The 18257-nt window shown below is 38.4% G+C and overlaps 1 protein-coding gene across 3 annotated transcripts in view; it reads right to left on the bottom strand.

The window, feature by feature from the left end:
- The window catches only part of INTS2 (integrator complex subunit 2), a 65478-nt gene that overhangs the window by 29627 nt on the left and 17594 nt on the right, over nt 1-18257 (bottom strand). For all 3 annotated transcript variants that reach the window (XM_017539830.2, XM_017539832.2, XM_017539829.2), the window contains exons 8-15: nt 17736-17962; nt 13929-14054; nt 10110-10181; nt 9911-10025; nt 7622-7690; nt 5909-6043; nt 3718-3894; nt 2091-2199 (exon numbers count right to left, since the gene is read on the bottom strand). In XM_017539830.2, the coding sequence (XP_017395319.1) occupies nt 2091-2199; nt 3718-3894; nt 5909-6043; nt 7622-7690; nt 9911-10025; nt 10110-10181; nt 13929-14054; nt 17736-17962 (1030 nt within the window). The remainder of the gene's footprint in view (nt 1-2090; nt 2200-3717; nt 3895-5908; nt 6044-7621; nt 7691-9910; nt 10026-10109; nt 10182-13928; nt 14055-17735; nt 17963-18257) is intronic.

Below are 18257 nucleotides of genomic sequence, written 5' to 3'. Positions count from 1 at the left end.
CCGTCTCAAAAAAAAAAAAAAAAGAATTTCAAATGGCTAGTTTTTAAATAACACTTTTTGTTGTTGTCTTTTGTGTGTGTGTGTGTGTGTGTGTGTGTGTGTGTGTGTTTTGTTTTTTTTTGAGACAGAGTCTCACTCTGTCACCAGGCACCAGGCTGGAGTACAGTGACGTGATCTCGGCTCACTGTAACCTCTGCCTTCTGGGTTCAAGCAATTCTCCTGCCTCCGCCTCCCGAGTAGCTGGGACTACAGGCGCATAACACCACGTCCAGCTAATTTTTGTATTTTTTTAATAGAGACAGGGTTTCACCATGTTGGCCAGGATGGCCTCAATCTCTTGACCTCGTGATCTGCCCGCCTCGGCCTCCCAAAGTGCTAGGATTACAGGTGTGAGCCACTGCGCCCAGCCCTTAAATAACACTTTTTATTTCAAGTATGAAAAACAAATTAAGGCTGGGTACAGTGGCTCACACCTGTAATCCCAGCACTTTGGGAGGCCAAGGCGGGTGGATCACTTGAGGTCAGGAGTTCGAGACCAGCCTGGCCAACACAATGAAATCCCATCTGTACTAAAAGTACAAAATTAGCCAGGCATGGTGGAACGTACCTGTAATCCCAGCTACTCGGGAGGCTGAGGCAGGAAAATCGTTTGAACCCAGGAGGTGCAGGTTGCAGTGAGCTGAGATTGTACCACTGCACTCCAGCCTGGGTAACAGAACGAGACTTTGTCTCAAAAAAAAAAAGAAAAACAAATTAAAAACTACACACAAAGGTCAGGCAGATCGCTCACACCTGTAATCCTGGCACTTTGGGAGGCCAAGCCAGGAGGACTGCTTGAGGCCAGGAATTTGAGACCAGCCTGGCAACACGGTAAACCTCATCTCTACAAAAAATTTTAAAAATTAGCCAGGCATCGTGGCATCCACCTGTAGTCCCAGCTGCATGGGAGACTGAGGCAAGGATCCCTTGAGCTGAAGAAGTCAAGGCTACAGTAAGCCATGTTCATGTCACTGCACTCCAGCCTGGGTAACAGAGTGAGACCCTGTCTCGAAAAATAAACAGATGAAATGAAATGAACTACATACATATGTAGTAAGCCACAATACAGGAAAAGATACTTTACATTGATATCGTGCATGCAAAATCTGACCCTCTGATATTATGTGAAGTAACTAAGTTTCAAAGCCCATTTCAATGACATTTTGTGTGTGTGTGTGTGTGTGTGTGTGTGTGTGTGTGTGTGTGGTGGAGTAGGGGGGAATGGCATCTTGCTGTTTCCCAGGCTGGTCTCAAACTCTGAGCATAAGTGACCATCCCAACTCAGCCTTCCAAAGTACTGAGATTATAGGGATAACCTACCATGCTTAGCCCAATGTTAACAGCAAAACAAAACTTTTCTATGTGTGTTTGTTTGAGATGGAGTCTGACCCTGTCCCCCAGGCTGGAGTGCAGTGGCACGATCTCACTGCAACTTCCATCTCCTGAGTTCAAGCGATTCTCCTGCCTCAGCCTCCTGAGTAGCTGGGATTACAGGCATGAGCCACCATGCCTAGCTAATTTTTGTATTTTTAGTAGAGATGGGGTTTCGCCATGTTGACCAGGCTGGTCTCGAACTCCTGACCTCAGGTGATCTGCCCACTTCAGCCTCCCAAAGTGCTAGGGTTACAAGCGTGAGCCACAATGCCCAGCCTTTTCTATTGTTTTTTATTAGGTTGTTACTCCTCACACTAATGGAAGAAGACCAGACAAAGACTGAAATCAAGAAAAAAATTCAGTTACAGCTCTATCAGGTTTATCTTTTAGATTTATATTTAGTAAACAAAACCTGTACAACTGTTAAAATACAGGCAATTCTGTTATCTATTAATTTAGACTACTATAAGGAGGATTGAGACATAAATTGTGGTTATGTACCCAAACATGCCTGATTTATGTATCAAGTACACAATGCCCACATTGCAAAGATTATAAAACGATACTAGAGTTTGTTAGAATATTGCCCTTCTTTTATCAAAAAGCAGTTTGGAAAGCAACAAAATACAAGCTAATAAAATACTACCACTAGAACCACTCCTCTATGCATAACTCACCTAAAGTCTTTGTGTTTGCTAGAAGAGCTTCCTCATAAGACAGTATATAGTAGAGCACCAAAAGCTGAGCTGTGATACTGAAACGCTGATTAAGGCGAATGTTGTCACCCTGGAGGTAATATTATAAATACTTTGAAACACTGTTGAATTTCATGAGTGCTTTTTCTTTTCTTGATAGTAAAAGAATCAAAATAGACTATTCGGCAATGCTGCTCCTAACTCAGGTAAAACAGGAGAAATGTTGCTGTGTTTGTATTAAACTCAAAGAAACAACATGAAATCTGAGATGGCATGAGAGATGAAAAGCAACACGCCTAAGTGGTCTTTAAGATAAGACAAAGAAAAGACTTCAGCCACTATTCAATAGGAAACCCATCAGGCTGCTTCTGAAAGACAAGAATCCCAAGTATTATACGAAATTACCATGAAGAAAAGAATTCCTAAATATTTTATACTTAACTATATTTGTGGAAAATGCAACTGTTTTCCCTTCTAGCAAACTGGGGAAAAAATACTTTCATCAAATTCTCCCTAAATAAGCCAGGAGCAGTAGCTCATGCCTATAATCCCAGCACTTTGGGAGGCCAAGGCAGGAGGATCACCCAAGGTCAGGAGTTTGAGACCAGCCTGGCCAAAGTGATAAAATCCTGTCTCTACTAAAAATACAAAAATTAGCCAGGCATGGTGGTGCGTACCTTTAATCCCAGCTACTCATGAGGCTGAGGCATGAGAATCAATTGAAACTAGGAGGGAGAGTTTGCAGTGAGCTGAGATCGTGCCACTACACTCTAAGCAACAGAGACTCTGTCTCAAAAAAAAAAAAATTTCCGTAAATGAATCTAGGTGTAACTTAGATTCCCAGGATGCTAACTAAACAAAGCTATATTGAATGTATTGAAATCCCACACAGTACTTGATCAAATACACAATCTCCAGGGCACCCTTTAGGCTTAAAATGAAACTTAAAAAAAATTCTTGGCCAGGCAGGCCAAGGCGGGCAGATCACTTGAGGTCAGGAGTTTGAAACCAGCCTGGGCAATATGGTAAAATCTTATCTTTACTAAAAATACAAAAATTACCCAGGTGTAGTGATGCACACCTATAGTCCCAACTACTTGGGAAGCTGAAGCCAGGCGCGGTGGCTCATGCCTGTAATCCCGGCACTTTGGGAGACCAAGGTGGGTGGGTCACCTGAGGTCAGGAGTTTGAGACCAGCCTAGCCAACATGGTGAAACCCTGTCTCTACTAAAAATACAAAACATTAGGCAGGTGTTATGGCAAGCATCTGTAATCTCAGCTATTCAGGAGGCTGAGGAGGGAGAATCACTTGAACCCAGGAACTGGAGGTTACAGTGACCCAAGATCGGGCCATTGCACTCCAGCCTAGGCAACAAGACCGAAACTCCATCTCAACAACAACAACAACAAAATTCTTACACAGTGCCTATTTAACAAACTACTTGGAACTAATACCATTCTTTTAATTTTTACAGGTGATCTAAGGAAATTTAATCTTATTTTAAATTCAGAACTACCTAGAAGTCCTCTGATAGGAAAATAATATGAGATAAGTCCGAAGAATTAAAAGAAAAATAAGTTAATAGATATAAAAGAACCACTATTTTACCCCAATGACTCCTTGGAAAATATTGAGTATCTCCTGTTCTGTGACTGGCTGATTTGTGGCTTGCGGATTAGATTTCGATGCAGGAGTAAGTATGGAATTTATGTACACATCAATCAAAGGAAGTAACTGAGGATGAAGTGGAGTAGAGGTTTCACACAGCTGTCTATAAATCCAATCCTAAGAAAGAATGTTATAGACACTGAATTAATTGTGGCAAAAAGAAAAAGCAAGCAAAATTATAGAAGAACATACAGTTTTACATGAACTATGAATCAATAAAACTATTAACTTTTGGCAGTTCCAAATTATTATCTAGTATCATAATTGCCTTTGATTTTAAAATATGAATTACTTTTATATCTGTATCATCTTAGGTGTACCTCCCACTGGAAGCTTGCTTTGGGTTTAATCTATTAGTTTTTAAGTAGTGGGAAAAAAATTTTAAGTCCCTACCATATCTGTATTTAAAGCACCATATATGTCATCACGGGAGAGCTCACATTGGCCAGGAATTTGGATAGAGAGATAGGTCCTTCACAGCAAACCCTCAGAGAGACTAAGAAAGCGTCTCTGACAGGCACTTACAGGAGACTATCACTTAACTATTGTTGAATGGAGGACATGTAAAAGGTTGGGTGTGCATTTGACTTCTTAACTATTTTACTTGCTAAAAATATAAACCAGCAGAAGATGCAATCTAGCTGGAAAATAATTTCACGAAATCAGAAAAAACAAGGGACAATCAAAAGTGATATATAATGCATATATTATTCATTCTTCTTTATAAATAAAGGAGCCTCTGAAAAAGGTTCAGTCTACTTCACTTCCTGGGTTTCAATCTTCTCTTTGGCGGACCTTTTATCTGGTAGATATAGCCAACTAAGACAAATCAAAATTAAGTTAGGTGTGAGGTGTCCTTGTGATAAATCGACAAATACTAGTCACGGCTGACCAGCAACTTCCCTAATTTGTAAAGCAAAACCAGGCCCATTGCAGTGGCTCACACCTGTAATCCCAACACTTCAAGAGGCCGAGGCAGGAGAATTGCTTGAGACCAGGAGTTCAAGACCAGACCAGCCTGGGCAACATAGGGAGACCCTGTCTCTACGTAAAACACCTTTTAAAGCCAGGTATGAGGCCAGGCATGTTGGCTTACACCTGTAATCCCAGCACTTTAGAAGGCAGAGGTAGGTGGATCACCTGAGGTCAGAAATTTGAGACCAGCTTGGCGAACATGGTAAAACCCTGTCTCTACTAAAAATACAAAAAAAAAAAAAAATTAGCCAGGCACAGTGGCAGGAGCCTGTAATCCCATCTACTTGGGAGGCAGAGGTTGCAGTGAGCTAAAACACATCACTGCACTCCAGCCTGGGCAACAGAATGACACTTCATCTCAAAAAAAAAGAAAAGCCAGGTGTGGTGGCTCATACCTGTAGTCCCAGCTACTTAGGAGGGTGTGGCAGGAGGATTGCTTGAGCCCAGGAGTTTGAGGTTACAGCAAGCTATTATCATGCCACTGCACCCTAGCCTGGGCGACAAAATGAGACCCTGTCTAAAAAAAATAAAAATTAGAAAATGGCAGTCTAAGTATTAATGAAATAGCCATGTGCCATTATTGAGAATTTACATGGAGCATTACACATTTTGAAAATGTTATACTGTTTTAAAAATCTGAAATTACTGTATTATTATAATTACGTAATTATAATTACCCCTAATTACGATACTTATATAAATGATAAGTAGCTTAGCTTAATACCACACATTTCCTACACAAAACCCACAATAAAGGCCTACAAACTGAAATACAACTAACTGGGGAGGACGCATTAATCTAGGTTGTTCTTTGAAATACAAATATAGGCCAGGCACAGTGGTTCGTGCCTGTCATCCCAGCACTTTGGGAGGGATCACAGTATCACTTGAGGTCAGGAGTTTGAGACCAGCCTGCCAACATGCTGAAACCCCGTCTCTACTAAAAATGCAAAAATTAGCGGGCATGGTGGTGCACACCTGTAGTCCCAGCTACCTGGGAGGCTGAGGCTGAGTGAGCTGAGATTGCACCACGACACTCCAGCCTGGGCGACAGAGCGAGACTACGTCTCAAAAAAAAAAAAAAAAAAAAAAAAACATAAAAAAGAAATATAAATGTAGGGGTATGCTTTTATTTTACTTATTTGTAGGGGCATACTTTTATTGACACTTTGTGCTTGGTAAAGGAACGGCTCCTGAGAAGCTGGTAAATACAATGAATAGGCAAAAATCCAGTAATGTTGGCACTCAGGTTGCTGGTGACAGGGACCCGAACTGCATGAGCAGTGACAACCTAAAAGGGAAAAATAGTATTAGTAATATAATAGAACTAAATATATTTTGAAAAAGAGAGAATTAGTTAAGTAGACTGTCAACACCTAATACAAGTGTGGTCACTAGAAATGAATGATGAAAATCAATTATTACATGTTTTTAACTGTCTTTGAATGCTGAGGAAATGTACAGTTAGGGATTTACATAATTCCCCAATTTTTTGTTTTTAAACATAGATACATACACAGTGGTGTGATAAGGTTAAAAAAATTAAATAAAATTTTGAAGCATACAATCTGGGCTCAATGATTTGAGGAAGTCACTTTATCATCTGAATCTTTGTCACATCTACAAAACAGGACACTGCCACACCTGCCTCAAAGCATTGTTATGAGGAGAAAATATTCTTTTTGGAAAAACATCATATGAGTTATAAAGCACCACATAAATATAAACAGAAATATTTATTTTCAATATGTCATACATAGCCTCTAATTGTTTTTTAAAGACCTTCTTCAAAGTTGCCTTCCAATTAGTTCAAATTTAAAGGCAAAAAATAACATGATTTTCCCACGTGCTATGAGGCTATTTGTAATTCAGGAGTATATGTGCACATACATGTTGAGGGTGGGAGGGAGAGTACAATATAGGAATAAAGATATTAATAGCCATAAAAAAGCAAAATTATGGATCCATGAGTACTCACTCAAATAGTTCATTTTTTAAGACATACATATTTCTTGTATTTTAAGATTTAAATTGACAAGTGAATCTGGGAACTAATTTTAAATTTTAGAATAGAATCCTTCACTGAAAAATAAAACATCCTGGCCAAGTACAATGGCTCATGCCTGTAATCCCAACACTTTGGGAGGCTGAAGTAGGAGGATCACTTGAGATCAGGAGTTCAACACCAGCCTGGGCAACATAGCTAAACCCCATCTCTACTAAATAAATAAGTAAATAAATAAATAAATCAGCTGGATGTGGTGGTGCACACTTGTAGTCCTAGCTACTTGGGAGGCTAAGGCAGGAGGATCACTTGAGCCCAGGAGTTCCAGGTTGCTGTGAGCTATGATCATGCCACTATACTCCAGCCTGGGTGACAGGGTGAGACAAAAAAAAGAAAAGAGAAAAATCCTTAGGCTTATCCATGGACAAAAGTGCTAAGGCTAAAGAAGAACATGTTAAGTATAAGGATAAGAAATTCAGACTCTAGCCTGTAATCTAGTTAGAAATGAATCTTACAGCCTAAAGGTTTAAATAGGTCTTCATTTTATTTTTTCTCCAGACACATTAAAATGATTGCCCCTTGAGATGACCTACCATTGACATCTAAGAGTATACTAGTAAGTATCTACTTAAAGTCTCCAAAAATATATAAATTTAAAAGATGCTTTGGTATGTTATGAGTAGTTGTAAAAGTGTCTTTTAAATGGATTATTCTTTAAGAAAGTTTCAATGATGAAATAAATCATCATGAGTGATTAAAAAGAAAACAGCCCACATTATTTTCTTAAGGTAAGACACACAAGTTTTCTCCCAAAAGATATTGTAAAAGAAAGCTAAATAAATACCCAAGAATAAAAAGAATTACCTGCTCAGTAAAAATTTCCTGTGTGAAGATTGTCTTCATCCTGCTCAAGGAGCTTGGCTTAATTACAATCTAAAATTACCAAAAGAATTCCAACAGCATGTAAAAATATAATATATGAAACACAATTTATTCTAGGGAACTTATCTAAAATGGCTGTGATATACATTAATGTTCAAATGTTCAAGTATTCTACTCTGTTTTAGAAGTGCTATCTCAATCCAACATTAAAATGTTAATACTTAGAACCAATATAAAAAGCACTTAATAAATACTATTATTGGCATTTTTAGTCAGCTGGAGGAAACAGATTATATACTACATGAAGCTGGGATGGCTACCCTTCTGGGAGGCCTAGAGAAATATATATGTGTGTGTGTGCATCTGTATATACACATATATACACCCACAAATATATGTATATATGTATACACAGATAAACACACACACTTATTGCACATATCACACCATACACCAAAAGAACTCAAGTAGATTAAATGTTTAAATGTAAAACATGAAACCACCAAAAAAACTGGAAGAAAATGTAAGTGATCATTTACATAAACCCAAGAAAGGAAAACATTCCTAAGCATAAGAGCAAAATACAAACCACAAAAAGAATACTTAATATACTATATAAAAATAATAATAATTTCCACATGGCAAAGTTAAATGGCAAAAAAGACTGAAAAAAGTCAATTATAACATATTGAACTCTCCACTTTTAAAGATACTATGATATATATCACTGACTTAATATTATAGTAGCTTTTCAAGAAAAAAAAAGTAGGAGTTGGAACACTACCAGTTTCACATTACTTGTCAACTGAAAATGAAACCCCGTTTCGTGTGTGTGTGTGTGTGTGTGTGTGTGTGTGTGTGTGAACAACATGGCTGTTTATTCACCTGGGTGCAGGTAGGCTAAGGCCGAAAAGGGCTTAGCCCCAGTTTCAATATTGAGTGAAATATATGTCTTGGCCGGGAGCGGTGGCTCAAGCCTGTAATTCCAGCACTGTGGGAGGCCGAGGCGGGTGGATCACGAGGTCAAGAGATCGAGACCATCCTGGTCAACATGGTGAAACCCCATCTCTACTAAAAATACAAAAAATTAGCTGGGCATGGTGACGCGTGCCTGTAATCCCAGTGACTCAGGAGGCTGAGGCAGGAGAATTGCCTGAACCCAGGAGGCGGAGGTTGCGGTGAGCCGAGATCGCGCCATTGCACTCCAGCCTGGGTAACAAGAGCGAAACTCCGTCTCAAAAAAAAAAAAAAAAAAAAAAAAAAAAAAAAAAAAAAAAAAAAAAAAAAAAAAAAAAAAAAAAAAAAAAAAAAGAAATATATGTCTTGAAATACATGAAGTAAGATGTAAAAGGCATAATGGTATATCTTTCCTTTTGAATCAGTAAAAGAAAAAAAGAAAATCAAAATCCCTGCAGAAAAATTAGGATACTGATAAGATTTTCACAAAAGAAATAAACCAATCAAAACATATAGATTTTAAATGCTCAAGTTTCACTAGTAATCAAAGAAATGCAAAATAAGTGAGACCACTGTTCATCAACCAAATTTACAAAGATTAAAAAAAAATAGTAATGCTCGATCATGTTGAGAGTTTAGGAAAACAGGAGTTCTCACTCACTAATGGTAACAGTTAAACTGATAAAATCTTTCTAAAAGATAATCTGGCAGTACTCATGAAAGACCTTAACATAGTTATACCCTTTTCCTTAGCAATCACCTTCTAGAAATTTATCCTAAGAAAATGATCCAACAGGTGTATGAAGAGATACATGTGTGAGTGCCTATGTGTGTATTTACATAAGCAAGGATATTCGTCTAAGCATTATACAGAAACTAAAAAATCTACATGGGAAATAAGGGACCTAGTAAGAAGATCAAACAATGGACTATAATACTATGCAGCCATTAAAAATTATATTTTATTAGAGAATATTTATTGATATGAGTAAATGATCATCATATATTAGTTTTTTACATCACCACATATGTACGTCACTTTAAATAAACAACAGACATCAGAATATTAATAGTAGTATACTAGGTATCTCTGAATCATGGAATTATATCTTTCCCTTTTCTGTGCTTTCCAAGGTTTTTGCATGAGTATCTATTATTTTAGTAAATAAATGTTTCAAAATGCATTTTTTTCTAAGTGCTCCTGATGAAACTTCTATTAAACAACTAAAATTACTTAAGTGAAAACAATACAGTACAATAAAATGTCCAACTTAGAAACACCTTCTTTTTAGAAAGAACTTAAAAGAAAATTACCTTCATCCCCAAAGTGGAACAGACCAAGTCAATGATAGCACTAAGCTGGTTGCTGTGAAAGTACATAGCCACCAATAATAACATCTCCCCAAAAGAAGCAGAGACACCTGAAGTACTGTCAAAACAAAATAGAAAATATGAATTTTCCAAAGACAAAAGAGGAAAATCTTTCTCAACTAACTAAATGAAATTATCTTACCTCTCAAAATACGCTTCTTCTTTTATCATCCAACTTAGCCACACCACCATCAGCTGTTCCTGTTCAGGTGTACTATATAAAATATACCAGAATGTCACTGGTTTAAATTAGATATACTAGTATATGAATAAAAAGCATTCTGAAGTTATTTTTGGTAGAAACTATTTTTCCAGCCCTATTTTCAAATATCAAGTCAAATTAATGGCTTGCTGAATCGGGCCATTAATTGTCATTGAGATATGAAGTAATTCTAGAGCTTAAAAATGAGGGCCTTTGCTTTTTTTCATGGATCCCCTCTCAAAGTCTTAGTTACTGCCTTCACAGATTGGAAAGAGTAAGCTTCCTCACATTCCTCAGAAAACAAAGGGATTAACCTATTAAAATAGCTGATACTTATTTCATATAGAAAAAAATCTAGTGTTAACACTTAAGCATCAAAATATCACAAACCAGTGCCACACAGTAATGAGCACTCCATCCTATGGGAAAATGAAATTTAATTTACAGAAACCTTATGAGTAGAATAAATGATTACTAATCATGAAAAAAAAGGCAGCTTACCAGATATGAAAAATGGCTATAAAAACACAATGGCTTTTTTTTGAAACGTCTTGCTCTGTCACCCAGGCTGGGGTGCCGTGGTGAAATCATAGCTTACAATAGCCTCAACCTCCCAGGCTCAAGTAATCCTCCCACCTCAGCCTCCCAAGTAGCTGGCACTACAAGCAAGCACCACTGCACCCAGCTAATATGTTTCATTTTTAGTAGAGAGGAGGTCTTACTATGTTGCCCAGTCTGGTCTTGAACTCGCGTTCAAGTGATCCTCCCGCCTAAGCCTCCCAACGTGCTGGGATTACAGAGGTGAGCCATCATGCCTAGCCTAACAATGACTATTTAAAGGGAATTCCTAATTTTTATTTATTTACTTTTTTTTTGAGAGACAGTTTCACTCTTGTTGCTCAGGCTGGAGTTCAGTGGTGCAATCTCAGCTCACTACAACCTCTGCCTCCCAAGTTCAAACGATTCTCCTGCCTCAGCCTCTCAAGTAACTGGGATTACAGGGGTCTGCCACCACGCCCAGCGAGTTGTTTTTTGTTTGTTTTTTTTTTTTTGAGACGGAGTTTTCGCTCTTGTTACCCAGGCTGGAGTGCAATGGCACGATCTCGGCTCACCACAACCTCCGCCTCCTTGGTTCAGGCAATTCTCCTGCCTCAGCCTCCTGAGTAGCGGGGACTACAGACATGCACCACCACATCTGGCTCATTTTTGTATTTTTAGTAGAGACGGGGTTTCACCGTGTTGGCCAAGATGGTCTTGATCTCTTGACCTTGTGATCCACCCACCTAGGACTCCCAAAGTGCTGGGATTACAGGTGTGAGCCACCACGCCTGGCCCAATAAAGCTGTTTTCTAAAAAGCAGAACAAGATGAGGGAAAGGAAAAGAGGAAAGAATAAGAAAATATGACAATCAGGCCGGGCGCGGTGGCTCAAACCTGTAATCCCAGCACTGTGGGAGGCCGAGGCGGGCGGATCACGAGGTCAAGAGATCAAGACCATCTTGGTCAACATGGTGAAACCCCGTCTCTACTAAAAATACAAAACATTAGCTGGGCATGGTGGTGCGTGCCTGTAATCCCAGCTACTCAGGAGGCTGAGGCAGGAGAATTGCCTGAACCCAGGAGGCGGAGGTTGCGGTGAGCCGAGATCGCGCCATTGCACTCCAGCCTGGGTAACATGAGTGAAACTCCGTCTCAAAAAAAAAAAAAGAAAATATGACAATCATTTCAAAAAAATCCAATTCCAAATAAAAGGAGGTTTTAGACGGAGAACACCCAAGAAGAAAACGTTATCAACAAATTAATTCAGGGAAATTTTTAGAACTAAAGGACATGAGTTTCCAGGTTCAAAGGTCTTACTGAATGCCTAGGACAATAGACAAAAAGAGACTCAGACTAAGGCATATCATCCAGAAATTTCAAAACCCTAGGGACAAAACGCTAATCCTACAAGTTACCGTATTAAAAATGAATAGGCCACACAAAGGACCAGGAATCAGAATGTCAGACTTCTTAACAACACTGGAAATTAGAAAACAATGAAGCAACACCTTCAAAATCCTGAAAGGAAATTATTTCCAACTTAGAATTCCATGCCCCAGCAAACTATCAAATCAGATGTCAGAGTAGAACAAAGATATTTACAGAAATACCCATTCTCAAAAAGAATTTGCTTCACACATACCCATTCTAAAGAAACAAAATAGCCAGACACAGTGGCCCACACCTGTAATCCCAGCACTTTGGGAGGCCGAGGCGGGTGGATCACCTGAGGTCAGGAGTTCGAGACCAGCCTAGCCAACATAGTGAAACCCCTTCTCTACTAAAAATACAAAAATTAGCTGGGCATGGTGACAGGTGCCTGTAATCCCAGGTACTCAGGAGGCTGAGACAGGACAATCACTTGAACCTGGGAGGCAGAGGTTGCAGTGAGCCAAGATCATGCAACTGCACTCCAGTTGGGCAACAAGAGTGAAACTCCATCTCAAAAAAAAAAGAAGCAAAATAAGGAAGCAATGAAAAAAGATGATGACATGATCACGGCTCAAGCAGATGAAAGGATAGGTTTTCTTTTTCATTTTTTTTTTAAACAAAGACGAGGGTCTCACTATGCTGCCCAGGCTGGCCTCAAGTGATCTTCCCCCCTCAACCTCCTGAGTAGCTGGGACTACAGGTGTGAGCCACCAGGCCTGGCTAAAAGGATGACATAAGATATAACAGGAGATCCAGCAAAGGAAAGATGAAGCAAGTCTCCAAAGTGATGAGAACTTTGTACTACCAGGTATAGCTGGTAACCACTCCAGACCAAAATGCTCCTGAAGGAATCTCCTCAAGAAGATGAAACTGATAGACATCTAATGAGTCAAAACATCTGGAGAGAAGATTTAGACTGGCAGAGTTTGAGGTTACATGAATGGTACACCCAACACAAAGAAAGTTAAAAGCACAAAACAAAAACACAGGATAAATATTCCAAAAAATAAATTTCACAAGGAAGTAAAAAATAATTATCTACTACATGGTTGAGCTCTCAGTAGTTTACATAATCATAACAACTACATATTGATCTACTCTAAATTATTATAACTGTACTAGAAGAATGAGAGGATAGGAAGGATATGTATGGATGTATTTAGGACAGAGAAAAAAAAGAAAGAGAGCTAATTTCTCATCTTTCATAGAAGGAACTCAATAAATAACTAAAAGCAAAAATCAAAGAGGTATCAAATACAAACATGTTATTACAGATGTAGCAGTAAAACTCAAAATAAACAGCTAAAATAATTGAAAAACTCTTGAAATGGGAAATAGCAAGGTGGGAGGAAGGATGGACTGCTATTAGCCTTAACAAATCAAGAACTATTTTGACTCCTTTAAACAATATACATATAAAACTTTAATAAACAAAATGAATCAGATGCTACTGATACCTTTATATTAAAAAAAAAAAAACACAAATAAGCTGGGACCAGTGGCATGTACCTGTAGTCCCAGCTACTTGGGAGGCTGAGTCAGGAGGATTGCTTGAGACCAGAAGCTCAAGGCTGCAGTGTGCTATGATCATACCTGTGAATAGTCACTGTACTTCGGCCTGGGCAACAAAGGAAGACCCCTTCTCTTAAAAGTTGGAAAAAAACAAAACTACAACTGTCCAACCTAGACCAGCTTTTGTAGAAAGCTCTTATCTAATGCTATACATACATTTTATTGAGTAAATAAAAGTAGACCTTGAGAAAATAGAGCAACTTGTAGAGTTAGGTACCTGACAAGTGTAGAAAAGGCCAGTAGCATACAAAAGGAAAGTGAAACAAAGCGAACTCCAGCTGGCGTAGCAGGAGGACGGCTTGTCATCAACTGCAGTAATTGCTCAGCTTCTTCTTCAGTTGGTCTAAAAAGGAATACATCATTAGGCTTTACATTTTTAGTTGGAAGAAAGAAAAAGTGAATTTTTAACCTTTTAGATACAAATTTTAAACTTTATAATGATACCTCGCTATTTATCAAATCTTTAACATCTCAAACTGTCAAATGCAAAACTGTGGAGAAATTACAACTACAGTGTTTTACTGTAGGCAGACACAGGCACTCCTCACTTTGCCCTGTAGTATGAGACCATAAAAACGACCATACAGGCCGGGCGCGGTGGCTCAAGCCTGTAATCCCAGCACTTTGGGAGGCCGGGGCGGGTAGATCACGAGGTCAAGAGATCGAGACCATCCTGGTCAACATGGTGAAACCCCGTCTCTACTAAAAATACAAAAAATTAGCTGGGCATGGTGGTGCGTGCCTGTAATCCCAGCTACTCAGGAGGCTGAGGCAGGAGAATTGCCTGAACCCAGGAGGCGGAGGTTGCGGTGAGCCGAGATCAAGCCATTGCACTCCAGCCTGAGTAACATGAGTGAAACTCCGTCTCAAAAAAAAAAAAAAAAAACGACCATACGAGCTGAAATCATGCAACTTTATCTTAAAAATCAATGGTGAAAATTATGATTGTACTGTAGCCTTTAACATTTTTGTCCAAACATTAAAAACTGTGTTGATTAGAATGCATATGGATTTTTTTTTTTCTTTTTTTTGAGACAAGGTCTTGCTCTGGCATCCAAGCTGGAGTGCAGTGGCAGGATCAGAGCTCACTTCAGCTTTGACCTCCCAGGCTCAGGTGATCCTTTCCCCTCAGTCTCTCATGTAGCTGGGACCACAGACATGCATCACCATGCCCAGCTAATTTTTTCTATTTTTTTTTTTAATTAGAGAAAGGGTTTTGCCATGTTCCCCAGGCTGATCTCAGACTCCTGGGCTCAAGCAATCCACCCACCTTGGTCTCCTAAAGTGCTGGGATGACAGGTATGAGTCACTGTACCTAGCCAGGAATTTTTTTTTAAATAGTAAAACTAATATTTTTATAGTACTCTAATTGAAAATATTAAAATCATTGGGAATTAAAGTGTTTTCTTTTCTTTTCTTTTTAATGAGATGGAGTCTCACCCTGTTGCCCAGGCTGGAGTGCAGTGGTGCAATCTCAACTCATTGCAATCTCCACCTTAGGTTCAAGCAATTCTCCTGCCTCAGCCTCCTGAATAGCTGGGACTACAGCCACTGGCCACCACTCCCAGCTAATTTTTGTATTTTTAGTAGAGACGGGTTTCACCATGTTCACCAAGCTGGCCTCAAACTCCTGACCTCACTGATCCACAAGCCTTGGTCTCTCAGAGTGCTAGAATTACAGCCGTGACCCCCTGCACCCGGCCTTAAAGTGTTTTATTTCTTCGTAAAACCTTTATCAAGAGTAGTTTAAGGGAGTTTGAAAGTTGTTGTATACTGTTAACGATTGTAATGCCCATGTCCTGACTGAAATACCATGATTGTTTATGGAAAGTATCTCTAATAAAGCTGGATACAGTTTGTCTTGGAAAGAAAAAAAAAAAAAAAAAAAAACTTGAAGAAAAAAAAAAAAAAAAAAAAAAAAAAAAAAAAAAAAAAAAAAAAAAAAAAAAAAAAAAAAAAAAACAGTAGCTTAAACAGCCCTTGCCTCCTTCCTTTGATTAAATAATGTAGAACATGAAGTAAGCATCTTTTCTATCCTTGGTGAATTGTCAGTCTCACTCTAAGTTTGGATCAGCTTCCAATATTTTATCCCTTGTACTTTCAGTCACAAAATACCTGCAAGTTCTTTTAATGTAAAAATTCATGCCAAGATCATATTCTCTGAAATACATTCATTCTTTGGTCACATTCACTCTTCTCATTTATGTCAACAAGTTTACCTTCACTAATTTCCTCTGGCTATTGTATCTAGGATCTCTCAAATGGCAGCAGCGTCAACATTCTCAGAGTCAACTATTTATTCAATTTATGTTTGGTTCTAATGTCATTTTCAGCATTACCACTTTTTGTTTCCTTGCTATACTTTCATCTTTATTAGCCAATTTCCTCTTCTAGTTTCTGTTTTTGGAAGATAATGTTCCAAAAACTGTTTCCATGTTTTGGAACATGGGTTTATTATGGAGAGAAAGGAAGCAATGCAGGTTGAGTATCCCCAATCCAAAAAATCCAAAATCTAAAATTCCCTAAAAATCCAAAACATTCTGAGTGCTAATATGAAGTAATGAGCTCAAAGGAAATGCTCATTGGAGAATTAAGGATTTTTGAATTTCTGAATTAGGGATGCTAAACTGGTATGTATAATGCAAACATTCCAAAATCTGAAAAGTTCTAAAATCCAAAACACTTCTAGTCCCAAGCATTTGAGATAAGGGATATTTGACCTTTACCTATTCTGCTGTATGTGCATGAATCAAACAGCAGCTGTGCAGTAACCAGGCACAGACAGACTTTGAAAGAAGTGATGCCATTGGTCACTAATCATGATGTACATCTGTTATTTACTTAGTGATATGTGGCCTGAGGAGCTCACAAACTCTATACTTTATACAAGTATTTGGTTAATGTAAGATGGCAACCGAAACGTGAACATCTTGAAAGACCAGCATTATTTAACTAAACTGAGGTAACTGAAACTCATGCATTTTGGAGACATGCAAATGAGGACTATATGTACAATTATTAAGAACATTATTTAAAAGGATTTTGTACAGTGACTAAATAAGAAACACTGTACTGGCCAGGTGTGGTGGCTCATGCTTGTAATCCTAGCACTCTGGGAGGCTTAAGCAGGCAGATCACCTGAGGTAAGGAATTCAAGACCAGCCTGGCCAACAGGGTGAAACCCTGTCTCTGCTAAAAATACAAAAAAAAAAAAAAAAAAAAAAAAAAAAAAAAAAAAAAAAAAAAAAAAAAAAAAAAAAAAAAAAAAAAAAAAAAAAAAAAAAAAAAAAAAAAGAATTAGCCAGGTGTGGTGAGGCAGGAGAATCGTTTGAATCTACTGGCAGAGGTTGTAGTGAGCTGAGCTTACACCACTGCACTCCAGCCTGGGTGACAGGCGGAGATTCTGACTTAAAAAAAAAAAGAAAAGAAAAAGGAAACACTATACTTATTAATATCACATCAATTTTAAACAATTTAGGATAGCGCTGTAAAAGGAAACAAAGGAGAGATTTACTTCAACTAGTCACTGGGCTAGGTAAAAGATCACCCACAGATCATTCACTATAGTTTTGTCAAGCTGTGTTGAAATTATAGGTTTCTTTAAACTGTGATTGGAAATTGATAAACTGCTCTAGCTCCTCCCATATTTGTATAGTTCTGTTTACAATCAACAAAATAAATGAATACATCTCTGCTAGGGATTCTTGGCCTTAGGACTTCATTCTTCTTCTTTTTTTTTTTAAAGACAGGGTTTCACCATGTTGGTCAGGCTGGTCTTGAACTCCCGACCTCAGGTGATCCGCCCACCTTGGCCTCCAAAGTGCTTGGATTACAGACGTGAGCCACCACACCCGGCCCATGGATTTCATTCTTCTTATAGGCTAGCCTGTTACCTCAGATTTTGTTGAATCTGAGGATTCAACCGAAAACTTGAATCTGAATAAAAGGCTTTTGGCTCACTTTCTTGAGAATGGAAACAAGAAAGTAAAATGACAAAAAGGTAAAATATCAAACTATTGAATACTTGAGTCCAGCGATCCCCATCAAAGCACAGTACAGACGTAAAAGTGCACTGGCTTTCACAACATGCTCTTCTTTCAGCCCCGAATACACAGACACATTGGGCTCCATGTCCACATCAGCTTCTTCCACAATTCGGGTGCTTCTTACTGTGGGAAGAATGCCCATCAACTCCAGAAGAAGCTGCCTTCTCATCTGCCAAAGGACAGAACTGCTGGTCTCTCTTTTTCTCTGTAAGAAATATAGATCATAAAAGGAAGAAAGCATAGTGCATTTACTAAACTGAAAGGGAGCTAAAACACAGCTCCCCATTTAAACACTTTCAAATTGGCCTATTTGAAGAGATTGTCATGTCTGTAGAATCTCATTTTAACCATTCAAGCAAACTAAAAATCCACTAATTTGTCTGAAGAATGAATATTCACCCTAATTTGGATTGGTTGCAAATGAAAGACTAAATTAGCAACAATTTGAATTATGGAATATTATTTAAATGGTACTTTCAAACACATAAAGACTAACAAAG

The sequence above is a fragment of the Cebus imitator genome, unplaced genomic scaffold, assembly GCF_001604975.1.
Source record: "Cebus imitator isolate Cc_AM_T3 unplaced genomic scaffold, Cebus_imitator-1.0 Scaffold121, whole genome shotgun sequence".
Lineage (NCBI taxonomy): Eukaryota > Metazoa > Chordata > Mammalia > Primates > Cebidae > Cebus > Cebus imitator.
Note: the sequence above shows the minus strand (reverse complement) of the source record. Positions and strands in the feature narration are given on the sequence as shown.